Source organism: Morus notabilis, unplaced genomic scaffold (genome assembly GCF_000414095.1).
Source record: "Morus notabilis unplaced genomic scaffold, ASM41409v2 Scaffold1388, whole genome shotgun sequence".
NCBI classification, from domain to species: Eukaryota; Viridiplantae; Streptophyta; class Magnoliopsida; order Rosales; family Moraceae; genus Morus; species Morus notabilis.
The window spans coordinates 8,996-24,099 of record NW_010362392.1 but is presented as its reverse complement, the minus strand read 5'-3'; the positions used below and the strand labels follow the sequence as shown (position 1 = coordinate 24,099).

Below are 15,104 nucleotides of genomic sequence, written 5' to 3'. Positions count from 1 at the left end.
ATCAGCTTTATGTTACAAATAGTTTTGTTAATTATGATTATGAAACAGATATGTTAAGGTTTGAATATTTTAATTAAGAAAGCAATTTCGTATTTTATGTTTATTATAAGACCCTTTAAAAAAAAAATGTTCCGTAAATTTTAAGAAATTTCAATAAGTACAAGTTAAAAAGTTAGTTACAGTGGCGGCCTCAAAGGAGGGTCGCCACAATATCACTCTCAAGAGAAAAAAAAAAAAAACAACAAAACTTGATACATACTTTCTCCTAAACGTATGATATGAATTAAGTTCATAACGGTAAGTTCATAATGGTATCGATCTATTATTTTTGTCAAATGGGATTTCATGAGTTTGTATATGTTGGCGGTAGAACATAATGGTACTTAATTCATTTCCAAAACTCTGTAAATTCTGCTGGTTCTTGACAATATTCAGATTTTGTATTTCTTTTTTATGCAGGAATGATATTCCGTTGGTTATCTTTATTTTATTTTATGATGTTCGATTTTTCCAGTCCCCAAGTTTATGCGCATCCAAGTCCAGACTCTCAAGTTGTGCCTAACAAATTATTTCTTAAGCACAAATAAACTTCGAAACATTGGTTATTAGTTTATCAGACAAAAGCAATGTGTTATAAGTTTATTAACGTTTTATTACTGTTTATTTGCTTTTACCGAGTAACAAGTTTATTAAATTATAATTGTTCAATTTAACCAGCAAATCGATCACTTCCAAAAAGATTGACTAACGAGATAGTACTATATCAACACCGATTCTCATCAGTCGAACCATCGAATATGTGGCGGTTCAGTAGTCTGTTATAGGGATATCGTGGTAACTTCAAACCAACATAAATAGATCCCATTATTTTACTGAATCTCATAATTAATACCAATGGGACTAAGAAAAATCTATTAATAAATAATATCAATCTAATCGATATGAAGATTTTCTTTATTTTTCTAAAACATTGTATCTAATATCCTATTATAATTAAGCTAATTAAATATTTTGCTTTACGAATTATCACATTCTATGTACTTTTATCTAAACAAGTAATATCACTTTCAAGAAAAACAAGCAACACTTGATACATATTTTAAAAAGCCCTCCTAAACTATGATATGAATTAAGTTCATATCGGTAAAATTATCAATTTATAAAATACTAACAAGATCATGTGAATCAATAATACTTAATAGGAGTTATAGAGTTTGTAAAGACTGATTTACACTGTAGGATATTATATATAAATGCAAAACTGGCTTTTTTAAAGTAATCTTTTCAATAAATGTCTTTAATTTTCATAATAAAAAAAATAAAAAATAAAAACTTGATGGCGTTGATATCTTTGTCAATTTTACGTGATTCCTCCTTTTTCTCATTCAGCTTCTTCTTCTTCTTTTTCAATTCACATCTTTATCTCTTCCAACAATTCCTTATCATTATTAGCTTCTGCACCAGAAAAAACCCCAGAAGGAATTGTTGTAAGGAGATGAACATGTGGATGTAAAGATTACATGAGAGTTATTAAGATTAATTATCATATAGAACTAGAACTAATTTAAAAGCTAGATGATAATGATAAACCCAAAATAAAATGAAAACAATAAACCAAAATTAAAAGATAAACCATAATAATAATCCTTTTTTTTTTTTTGGAACACTTTGCTTTATGAACTATCGTATATTCTATGTATTTTATCTAAACAAGATCATATCACTTTCAAGGGAAAAAAAAAAGCAACACTTGATACATACTTTCTCCTAAACGTATGATATGAATTAATTTCATAACGGTAAAATTATCAATTTATAAAATACTAACAAGATCATGTGAATCAATAATAACAACACATACTTAACAGAAGTTATAGTATTTGCAAGGACTCATTTACACTGTATGATCTTCTATATAAATGTAAAAATGGTTTTTTTAAAGTAATTTTTTTCAATAAATGTCTTTAATTTTCATAAAAAAAAAAATTAACAAAAAAAACTTGATGGACTCTATATCTTTTCGGTTTTGCATGATTCCTCATTTTTCTCATTCAGCTTCTTCTTCTTCTTTTTCAATTCACATGTTTATCTCTTCCAACAATTCCTTATCTTTGTTAGCTTATGTACCAGAGAAAACCCCATAAGGAATTATTGGATGAAAATGAACATGTAGATAAAAAGATTACATGAGAGTTGAACAGTCAAGAACCTACCGAATGAATGTTGTAATAAAATATGTACATTATTTATAGGTCTTTTGTTATTTGAATCTTAATAGAACTATGATTAATTATCATAATAGAACTAGAACTAATTTAAAAGCTAGATGATAATGATAAACTCAAAATAAAATCAAACCAATAAACCTAAATTAAAAGATAAATCAAAATAATAAATTTTTTTTGGAACACTTTGCTTTATGAACTAATTAAATATTTTGCTTTATAAACTATGGTATATTCTATGTATTTTATCTAAACAAGTTCATATCACTTTGAAGAGGAAAAAAAAAAAAAAAACAACAACACTGGATACATACTTTCTCCTAAACATATGAGAAATTGTTTATGAATTAAGTTCATTACGGTAAAATTGTTTACCGAATTTTTGTTTTAACAAATCAGACTGTGTCGTTTTTTAAAACGATAGCATCATCTACAAACTACAACATTTCTTAGAAAAAACGATATGATAACACTACAAACGGAACAAGAAACTTAAACAGAAAATTATGCACCAAAAAAAAAAATTATGAAAAGAGAAGTTAATTCTGTAAGATACCCATAGAAAAACTTCCAAAAAGGGGAGTTTTTCAATCATTCATTCACAGTTTGCAGAAATATGAATCTACATAAGCTTGTAAAAGAAACATCCATCAATAAGAAGGAAATGATATTCCTTTCCACAGTGACACTTTAAATGAATGTTTATATACTTTTCGTCTCTCTCCACACTTATCTCCTCCATTTCCCTTTCAGAACCCTGCCAAAATAGCATCAAATTAAAAATGGCGTCATGAAAATATTACTATTAATATTAAATAAAGAAAAAAAGAGAAACTTTTGAGAGTCTAGAAGCAGACCTCATTGGTGTTGATATCAAGCTCTTCTTTTCCTTCTTCAACAACTCCTTCAGTTTGGTCAACCCCAATGAACTCTTATATCAACATTTTCATCTCCGTCCAACATTAGATTATCTTTTTCAACTTCTGCACCCAAAAAAAAAAAAAAAACCCCCCCATTTATGTAAACAAATAAAGCAACGATATATACATCATATTCTGATGAAAATAAGAAAAATAAAGAACAAACCGTGTAATGGACAAGAATAAAAAGAACGAAAATGAGATTCCTCGAATGAAACATCGCATTAGAGACGGAAAAAACTTTATAAAAATGATGATAACAGCAATGAAAAGAAAGTAGCCCAGATAATGTTGAAACATAAACTAAACCAAGAAAGTGGCATTAATTTCACAGATTAACGGTTTTAATCATTTTTCATATTTGATGCAAATGAGAATCAAGAACTACCCAAGTAATGGCCAAGAAGATAATATTAATATGAACATGAATAAATAAAGAAGCCAGATCGGGAAACATAAATTAATCCAAGAGAGTGGCCTTCATTTCAGAGAGTTAACCATTTTAACAAGTTTAATAATCAAACAAAAGAAGGATAAATGAGGAAAAAAATAATAAAATGAAAAAAATGACAAGAAAATTAGATTAAACCAAGAAACTAGCGCGGAGGCAGAAACATACAAAATTAAACCAAGAAAGTATAATTGATTTCAGATATTACACAAACCAAACAAAAGAAAAACGAAAGAGAAGAAATCACGTTTACTTACCTTTGAACTGTTTTCCGGGGAGTTACAGCAGCGCCGGAGCGGCGGCGGCCGTGGAGGCAGAGCATTGCTGCCTGTAGGCGGCACAGAGCCTTTGGCCAAGCAGGGTGTGGCGGATTCGAGATTCAGCGCGGACTTGGGCAAGGCGTTCGACGAAACACCCGAGGCCACGGCCGGAGAGGATTCCGGAGGGATTGAGCCGGAGAAGGAAGGTGGAAGGGGATGCAACGGCGGAGGAGAGGGTAAGCGGTGGTGGTGGTGGCAGAGTCATCAAGAAAAACGGCCTTTGCCGTTTGTGGGAATTTCCATTGCCGGTGCCGGAGAAGCCGCATTTGGTGCATGGAGAGCTCAGGCGGAGGACCGACAAGTCCGGCAGCTCTGTCGAGTATTCTGGAGGCGCTTCGAGAGGGTTTTTCTGTATCACGTCTCGTTTCTGAACGAGCTGTTGATCATGATGATCTGCCATTTTTGCCAGAGCTTCTTTTCTTTTCTGTCTCTTTTCTTTTTCCCTCTCTCTCTCTATAATGTATTTGTTTCTCTCTCTGGGTTTTATGTAAATAGAGAGTTTATGAGAAGGGGTGATAGAGAGGGGTTTATATAGTGCAGTGGAGGTGAAACGATTGATCTTTAAATTCTTGATGGAGAAGGTGGTTTTAGTTGCAGAAATTGGAGGGAAAAAAAAACAGCCAAAGGTAAAGAAAGCAATCAATCGATCCAACGGTTAGGCCAATAGGTGACGTGGCATAGTATAATTTGATTTAAAAATTATTAGTACAATCCCCATCTTTGCACTTTTACCGCAGGCAATTTCGAGCAGTCTCCAGATGTTATACCAAGCCAAAACGCTAAAAGATGCCAAAACAACCGGTGACTGTTGATGACAAGCACAGAGCTGAAGTCAAGAGACCCTTCACAACCTCTTAGCAAAAGTTATAGAGTATTTAAGGATTGATTTACACTGTAAGAACTTCTATATAAATGTAAATTTTTTTTAAAGTAATATTTTTAATAAATGTCTTTAATTTTCATAGTAAATAAACCTGATGGCGTTAATATTTTTACCGATTTTCCGTGATTCATCCTTTATCTCATTCAGCTTCTTCTTCTTTTTCAATCCACATGTTTATCTCTTCCAACAATTCCTTATCTTTGTTAGTTTCTGCACCAGAAAAAAAAAACCCCGATAACCAATTGTTGGACAAAGATGAACATGTGGGTGAAAAGATTACATCAGAGTTGAACAGTTAAAAACCAACCGAATGAATATCGTAACAAAAAGTTTACATTATTTATTAGTTTTTTGTTATTTGAATCTTAAGACAACTAAAATTAATTATCATAATAGAATTAGAACTAATTTAAAAGCTAGATGATAAGGAGAAACTCAAAATAAAATCAAAACAATAAACCTTTTTTAAAAGATAAATCATAATAAAATTATCATCACGCTTCCCATTGTGTACTTTTACATTTGCATATACTATGGATTAAAGAGGGACAGTATATGTCAGATTAATACTACCCATAGTTATTATTTATAAACTGTAGATTCAATCAAAGAACTGCTGTTTTTTTTTTTTTTGGCGGGGGACCTGAACTTGAAGCTATATCAATATATAATATTTCAAAAATTCAATTATTTCATTAAGCAGCCTTCTTTTAGCAGTTCTACCACAGAAGGACAGGCTAACTAAAAGTAAATGTGGCTAAGCAATGATGCGGAAAAATATGGTTTAAGAGTTAACATAACGTAGCTATTTTGTTTTTTTTTTCTTGTTTTTTTTTTTTTTTTTTTACAATTCACACTACCCAATCTTGCACGATATATATAGAAGCATATTTTTATATATGTGTATAAATTCACACTAAAATTTTTTTGTTAAATTATATTATAAAAGCATATTTCATAACAAATTTTTCTTCTCTATTTGATCTTGCTGACCGTCCTCTCATCGAAAGTGCTGCTTATTATGACTGAGACTTTTTTTGTTGTTTTTAGCCTTTACGTTTGTCTAATAATGTTGTGGTTGATTTCACCATTTGGATGTGTTCTTGGTTCTTTTATTTTTTTTTAGCAACGGACTCATAATCTTCTTCCCTATTTTCGGTTTTATTTTTTTGTAATATTCAATTACTTATTTCTCATATCAATTTCGTTACAATATCTCATGCATAAGTGTTTATGGTCATTTGAAGGGAAAAAGGAAAAAAATTTATTTTGAATTCTGGATTAAACTGTTTATTTTATATGGACTATTTTGCTTCTCAAGATTTTATTTCATCTCCTTGTTGTTTATGCTTTTGGACTGTTAAAAGAGGTATGAAGTCATAGATTAAAATTGGTTTTCACCAACCCGAGCCTACCCGAGGTCACCCGAAAGGTTGTGGGTTTGTAGACTTAAGAGAGTGTTGCGGTCTAAACTTTTCTCAACCTGCACTGATCGGGTCGGCTCAATTTTTCGGCTCAACCCGACCCTACCCGGCCGATTAACACCCCTAGTTAACATAACGCTAACCATTTTATTTTTTATCTTTAGAGTTCACACTACCCAATCTTGCACTATATATATATATATCAGCATATTTTTATATATATGTATAAATTCACACTAAAAATTTTTGTTAAATTATATTATAGAAGAATATTTCATAACCAATTGTTCTTTTCTATTTGATTTTACCGACCGTCATCTCATAAAAAACGTTGCTTATTGAACTCGAGACTTTTTTTTGTTGTTTTTGGCCTTTATGTTTGTCTAATAATGTCACAGTTGATTTCACCATTTGGGTGTGTTCATGGTTGTTTTAATTTTTTAGCAATGGACTCATAATCTTCTTTCCTATTTTTGGTTTTATTTTTGTGCAATATTCAATTACCTATTTCTCATATCAATTTCGTTACAATATCTCATGCATGAGTGTTTTTGGTCATTTGAAGGGAAAAAGAAAAAAAAATTTTAAGCATGTTATTTGTAATCTGATTGGTCAATTTGTTTTGGCTGGTAAAAGTTATAACTAAAAAAGACTTTATATGTGAAAAATTTGAGGCGATGTTTAGTAGTTGTTTTTTCTATTGTTTGTTTTGTTTTATGTTGTTTTTTGTTTTTATTTTTGTTTTTATCAGCGTCTAGAAAGAAGGATTCATTAAACGTATGACTTCTTGCGGTTCCTGGATACGTTAATGCGTTTTCTGAGGAAGGCTTTTAATTGATTTGATTTCTTCTTAAACAATTTATAATTTATAACTTGGCTATATATATATATATATATTTATCATAAAGGTTGTCAACGTTATTTTTACACATAAAAATAAAGAAAAAAGCCTTAATGACTGAATCTTTCTTTTTCTCATTCAGCTTCTTCTTCGTTTTCAATCTACAAGTTTATCTCTTCGAGCATTTCCTTATCTTGATTAGCTTCTGCACCAGAAAAAACCGGATAAGCAAATGTTGGACAGAGATGAACATGTGGGTGAAAAAATTATATGTGAGTTGAACACTCAAGAACCAATTGAATGAATGTTGTAGCAAAAATAACAGTAATAGGCTTATGTTAAACAATATCTAATTTATAACTTGGCTATATATATATATATATATATATATATATTTATAATAAAGGTTGTTTACGTTATTTTTAAACAATATCTTCTTATGGTGTACCTAAAGGTAACCCCGAATAATGCACAGCTAGCAATCTTTTATTTTTTGGAACACTTATCTTTAATTATGAACTAATTAAATATTTTGCTTTATCAACTAATTAAATATTTTGATCTTTTGATAGGGAAAGGACAATGGTCCAGACCAACAGCAGCAGAAACAAAAACAAAAAGATCCTGGGACACATGAATTGCACCATCAAAAGCATGAGACGAGATGCTTTCTGTATTTAATTCCAAAGGTTGTCCACCACTCAGTGTAGCAAGACCTGCATTGCCATTTAAAAATCTCATCAACCTCCAACAACCAGAAAACTAGTTTAACTTTCGGTAATTCTTTTACTAAAAAGACTTGTTCAATACCTTTGACAACTCCGGAAGCCGCACATGCCCCCGTCTTAAGATGGACATCATCCAAGTCTCTTCTTATGGTGTACCTAAAGGTAATCCCGAATAATGCACAGCTAGCAAAGGTGATTGCTAGAGGGAGTATCAGCTGTGAAGTGGTGGACACCTGAGTAAGGGAGATTGGCAATCCTGCAATAGTGCCAACAAAAGCAGAGATAGAAGCTGCTTTTATAGACTCCAATCTCTCTTCATCCTTGTCAATTTCTTCATTTCCTTTTCCTGCATAAGAACCTTCTTCACTTTGAGAGAGTGAGCGTTCGGCTTCTTCAACCATTGCTCTTGCCTCTGATATCTCCTTCTGACATTCTGCAATCTAAGAGTCAGCAGCACCAGTTATTGTTAGCAAAAGCCAATATGAATTGCCCCAAGAGCACAACAAAGAAACAAGGGCTGTCAATGTCATAGTAATTGAGCAATACAGATTTAAACCAGTAGCATTTTCAAAAGCCTCACAATCTCATCAATCCAAGTAGTGGTTTGTTTTATATCATGTCTAAAAAAAACATAACATATAGCATACACGTAGCAATATCAAGAGTGATCCACAAAAATTGTTGATTACGAAATCTGATATGAATTGGGAGAATTCTTTAATAGGATATGAAAAAGTAGCGTACTGATAGAACATAGTTTTTAACCATCAAATCTTTATCAAATTCTGTTAAGTTGTCATACCTCAATTTAATCTGATGGGGTATTAAAAACTATTTATCCTAGTGTTTTTATCATACCGTACTATAGAATTCTCCTATTAATTGCTCCAACAACACGTTAACGAATCAAATCAATGCGAGGTTGTCATTCCAATTCAGCAATTCTATAGTAAAAAATCTCTTTCAAAATTAGCCACACTAGGGAAGTAATCTCATGAGGACTAAAAAGCAAGCCTTCCAATCTTTTAAAAACCATAAACCTGCACTGCTAATTCCCAACGTATCCACAAACTAATAAAAGCATTTCCCAACCTCACTGATTAAGTCAAAACATCATTCAAAGTCCAATTAACAAAACCCAGAAACTAAACAAAACATAAATCATTTTGATACCTCGGAAGCTCTTCTCTCAAGCTGGTCAACATATTCCCTCATTTGATTAGCCTCAAGTTCCTGTCTTTCAATCTCGGCGAGCTCTCTCTTGGCCTTCTCAACCCTCAGCGAAGCCCTCTCCAACCCATCAAGCAAAGCCTTGTTCTCTTCTCTGTTCAGCAGCTCCTGAACCTGCTCTCCCACGACGTCGTTTAGGGAGTCCTTGAGATTAAAGCTTTGCTCTCGGAGGCCGCCATTGTTGCTGCACTTCACTGCCAGGGAAGAAGCTCTGCGGAAGAATTTGGCGCGGTGGCATTTTGGTATGATGTTGAAGTCGAAGAGATTGTTTTGGGAGAAAGTGCTGTTGTTGGTGGGGTTTGGACAGGGAAGGAAAGTGGGTTTGATGGTGGAGTTCATTGGCATGGCGTTCTGACTTCTAACTCCAAATGGAGCTGCTCATGCGGCCTTCGGAGTTAGGATCTTCTTATCCTCTTATTTCCACTCAGATATTTCAAGGATACTAGTCGGCGTGTTGTAGACAACCTAAAAGTTTATTATTTATTGAAAATTTTATTTTGTATAATTATTTAAGTATTTTTAAATTTATAGGTGTAAAGATAACTATTAATAAAAAAAGAAACAAGGGCTGTCAATGTCATAGTAATTGAGCAATACAGATTTAAACCAGTTGCATTTTCAAAAGCCTCACATTCTCATCAATCCAAGTAGTGGTTTGTTTCATCAGCGTCTAGAAAGAAGGATTCATTAAACGTATGACTTCTTGCGGTTCCTGGATACGTTAATGCGTTTTCTGAGGAAGGCTTTTAATTGATTTGATTTCTTCTTAAACAATTTATAATTTATAACTTGGCTATATATATATATATATTTATCATTAAGGTTGTCAACGTTATTTTTACACATAAAAATAAAGAAAAAAACCTTAATGACTAATTCTTCCTTTTTCTCATTCAGCTTCTTCTTCTTTTTCAATTTACATGTTTATCTCTTCCAACATTTCCTTATCTTGATTAGCTTCTGCACCAGAAAAAACCCGATAAGCAAATGTTGGACAGAGATGAACATGTGGGTGAAAAAATTATATGTGGGTTGAACACTTAAGAACCAATTGAATGAATGTTGTAGCAAAAATTGTACATTATTTATAGGACTTTTGTTATTTGAATCCTAATAGAACTAAAATTAATTATCATAATAGAACTCGAACTAATTTAAAAACTAGATGATAATGATAAACTCAAAATAAAATCAAACCAATAACCTAAATTTAAAGATAAATCAGAATAATAATCTTTTATTTTTTGGAACACTTATCTTTAATTATGAACTAATTAAATATTTTGCTTTATGAACTATCGTTTATTCTATGTATTTTATCTAAACAAGTTCATATCACTTTCAAGAGAGAAAAAAAATAACACTTGATAGATACTTTCTCTTAAACGTATGATATGAATTAAGTTCATAACGGTAAAATCGGGCTGTATCTTCATAAGAAACGACAGCATCGTTTAAAAACTACAACATTTTTCAAACAAAAAAAAATGATATGATGACACAACAAACGGAATGATAAACTTAAAACAGAAAATTGTGCACAAAAAGAAAAGAAATATTATGAAAAGAAAAATTATGAAAAATTACGAAACCCGAGGAAGAAGAAGAAGAAGCCGACACTGACACAGCTCACCAGTCATCTTCTTCACCATTTCAAATGTTAGGGTTCCAACAATCATGATTCCCTTATCTCTCAATCCAATCCAATTCTCTTCCTCTCTCAAACCTCCCATCTTCAGACCAAATCCCTCCTTACTCAAATCCTCGCCGGATCGGAAACTCGGACCGTACGAGGTAAGCTCCGACTTCTCCAACTTCGATTTACGGTTGTTGCGGAGGAAAATCGGAGTATTCTATGTATTTTCTCCAACTTCGATTTACTTTATGAACTATCCTGTATTCTATGTATTTTATCTAAACAAGTTCATATCACTTTCAAGGGGGGAAAAAAAAAAAAAACAACACTTGATACATACTTTCTCCTAAACGTATGATATGAATTAATTTCATAACGTTAGAATTATCAATTTATAAAATACTAACAAGATCATGTAAATCAATAATAACAATACATACTTAACAGAAGTTATAGTGTTTGCAAGGACTCATTTACACTGTATGATTTTTTATATAAATGCAAAAATGGTTTTTTTTTAAAATATTTTTTTCAATAAATGTCTTTAATTTTCATTAAAAAAAAAATTAACTAGAAAAGTTGATGGACTCTATATCTTTTCGGTTTTGTATAATTCCTCTTTTTTCTCATTCAGTTTCTTCTTCTTTTTCAATTCACATGTTTATTTCTTCTAACAATTCCTTATCTTTATTAGCTTCTGCACCAGAAAAACCCCATAAGGAATTATTGGATAGAAATGAACATGTGGATGAAAAGATTACATGAGAGTTGAACAGTCGAAAACCTACCGAATGAATATTGTAGTAAAATATGTGAATTATTTATAGATATTTTATTATTTGAATCCTAATAGAACTAAAATTAGTTATCGTAATAGAACTCGACCTAATTTAAAAGCTAGATGATAATGATAAACTCAAAATAAAATCAAAACAATAATCCTAAATTAAAAGATAAATCGTAACAATAATCACTTTTTTTTTTTTTGAAAAACTTTACTTTATGAACTAATTAAATATTTCTCTTTATGAATTATCATATATTCTATGTATTTATCTAAACAAGTTCATATCGCTTTCAAGTAGAAAAAAAAAAAAGCAACACTTAATACATACGAATGAATGTTCTAGCAAAAATTGTACATTATTTATAACTTATACCTCACATAATCCCCAAGCGTTTGCCACTTGCATGCACGCTTAATGTTGGATAAACAATCTCTAATGTAATTCTATTTTGTTTTAACTTATGTCTACTTTTTATGTTTCCAGCCCATCAGTCCATCTCCCGAGGAGTTAAATAATAGCATAATACCTGCATCACTTCTCATGCCCCATCTTCAGAATCTTTTCCAGCAGACGTCAACTCAACAGGTAAAATAATAAACTTTAAGTACATTGAAATACTTTCTAACATAGCCTGTTAAACGATTTAAAACTTCTAAACCTGCTGATTGCACTTATTCTTGGTTTCGTTAATGTCAGGATCTTATTATGAATTTGTTAAGTAGCTTGCAATCAACTGAGGTGGTAGATGGTGAGTGTCAGATATCTCATTTTGTGATGATTGGTGTAGTTATATCATTAAGTGTATTTAACAAGCAAGGTTCATCAATTTTGTAGCAGCTCAAAATGGGAAGTTGCCTCCACTGCCTCGCAGTCCAGAAAATAATGGAAGTGTAAGCTTGTTTTCATTCGTACCTTGTGATGAACATAATCATCTTCAGTAAAGATGCTTCTCAGATTGGTGTTTCATAGGAGATTTCTCGTTTTAATGGGAATGATTGACCATTTTCTTGCCGTATATGTGTACATTTTCTCACCAAAAGCTTCTAAAGATTCTAGGTCTACTATGCACAAATTTAAAGCACGTAAACCAAGAGATATTTTACTCTTTCTGTTGAAAAATTATGCACTAAAAGAAAACGAAAAATGATGAAAAGAGTAGTTAATTCTTTAAGATACCCATAGAAAAACTTCCAAAAAGGGGAGTTTCGCAATCATTCATTCACAGTTTGCAGAAATATGAATCTACATAAGCTTGTAAAAGAAACATCCATCAATAAGAAGGAAATGATATTCCTTTCCACAGTGACACTTTAAATTAATGTTTAAATACTTTTCGTCTCTCTCCACACTTATCTCCTCCATTTCCCTTTCAGAACCCTGCAAAAATAGCATCAAATTAAAAATGGCGTCATGAAAATATTACTATTAATATTAAATAAAGAAAAAAAGAGAAACTTTTGAGAGTCTAGAAGCAGACCTTATCGGTGTTGATATCAAGCTCTTCTTTTCCTTCTTCAACAACTCCTCCTTCAGTTTGGTCAACCCCAATGAACTCTTTTATCAACATTTTCATTTCTATCCAATATTTTCTTATCTTTTTCAACTTCTGCACCGAAAAAAAAAAAACCCCATTTGTGTAAAAAAATAAAGCAACGATATATACATCTTATTCTGATGAAAATAAGAAAAATAAAGAACAAACCGTGTAATGAACAAGAATAATAAGAAAGAATATGAGATTTCGTGATCGAATGAAACATCGCATTAGAGACGAAAAAAATTTATAGAAATGATGATAACAACAATGAAAAGAAAGTAGCCCGTATAATGTTGAAACATAAACGAAACCAAGAAAGTGGCATTAGTTTCACATATTAACGGTTTTAATCATTTTTCATATTCGATGCAAATGAGAATCAAGAACTACCCAAGTAATGGCCAAGAAGATAATATTAATATGAACATGAATAAATAAAGAAGCCAGATCGGGAAACATAAATTAATCCAAGAGAGTGGCCTTCATTTCAGAGAGTTAACCATTTTAACAAGTTTAATAATCAAACAAAAGAAGGATAAATGAGGAAAAAAATAATAAAATGAAAAAAATGACAAGAAAATTAGATTAAACCAAGAAACTAGCCCGGAGGCAGAAACATAAAAAATTAAACCAAGAAAGTATAATTGATTTCAGATATTACACAAACCAAACAAAAGAAAAACGAAAGAGAAGAAATCACGTTTACTTACCTTTGAACTGTTTTCCGAGGAGTTACAGCAGCGCCGGAGCGGCGGCGGCCGAGGAGGTAGAGCATTGCTGCCTGTAGGCGGCACAGAGCCTTTGGCCGAGCAGGGTGTGGCGGATTCGGGATTCCGCGCTGACTTGGGCGAGGCGTTCGACAAAACACCCGAGGCCACGGCCGGAGAGGATTCCGGAGGGGGTTGAGCCGGAGAGGATTCCGGAGCGGGTTGAGCCGGAGAAGGAAGGTGGAAGGGGTTGGGGACGCAGCGGCGGAGGAGAGGGTAAGCAGTGGTGGTGGTAGAGTCGTCAACAAATAGCTTCTTGGGCACGGGTTGTTGGTAGTTGATGGAGAACGGCCTTTGCCGTTTGTGGGAATTTCCATTGCCGGCGCCGGAGAAGCCGCTTTTGGCGCATGGAGAGCCCAGGCGGAGGACCGACAAGTCCGGGAGCTCTGTCGAGTATTCTGGAGGCGCTTCGAGAGGGTTTTTCTGTATCACGTCTCGTTTCTGAACGAGCTGTTGATCATGATGATCTGCCATTTTTGCCAGAGCTTCTTTTCTTTTCTGTCTCTTTTCTTTTTCCCTCTCTCTCTCTATAATGTATTTGTTTCTCTCTCTGGGTTTTATGTAAATAGAGAGTTTATGGGGTGATAGAATAGAGAGGGGTTTATATAGTGCAGTGGAGGTGAAACGATTGATCTTTAAATTCTTGATGGAGAAGGTGGTTTTAGTTGCAGAAATTGGAGGGAAAAAAAACAGCCAAAGGTAAAGAAAGCAATCAATCGATCCAACGGTTAGGCCAATAGGTGACGTGGCATAGTATAATTTGATTTAAAAATTATTAGTACAATCCCCATCTTTGCACTTTTATATAGGAAAATTTCGTATTGTTACTTTATGTTTTAGTATAATCGTCTTTTAATATTTTATGTTTTTAATAATTTTAAATTTATATTTTGATATTTTAAAAAATTATTTTTTAATATCTGGGTGCGTTTTGTTTTAGTGAAAGAATAATAATAGTAATAAGAATGAAAATAGTAACGGTAATGAAATTGTAAATAAACTTTATTTATTTGTTTGGTTATAATTTTAAAAATATTGCGGAATAGAACATAAATATTTTCATGTCGAGAAAATTACCCTTATGTTATGAACATTAATATTTTATATATCAATATAATAAATATAACATATAAAATGTAATATAATATAATATAATTATTTATTATATAATATATTATATAATTATGATATAGAGTATAATAATAATATTAAAATAGTTAATATACTTATAATATTATGAAATATATTATAAGATTATATAATAAATAATAATATTTAAATTTTAATATAATTTAAAATTACAACTATATTAGATTATACTATAATATAATATATATATAGTTACAATATAATA

General features: G+C 31.9%; 1 protein-coding gene across 1 annotated transcript; it reads right to left on the bottom strand.

The window, feature by feature from the left end:
• Positions 1-7,569: 7,569 nt before the first annotated feature.
• Positions 7,570-9,459, bottom strand: LOC21398431. The gene is made up of 3 exons (XM_010101881.2): positions 8,966-9,459; positions 7,875-8,232; positions 7,570-7,780 (listed from the first exon to the last, which is right to left on the bottom strand). The coding sequence occupies exons 1-3, from the start codon at positions 9,365-9,367 to the stop codon at positions 7,605-7,607; spliced, it is 936 nt and encodes a 311-aa protein (XP_010100183.1). The 5' UTR covers positions 9,368-9,459; the 3' UTR covers positions 7,570-7,604.
• Positions 9,460-15,104: the final 5,645 nt, after the last annotated feature.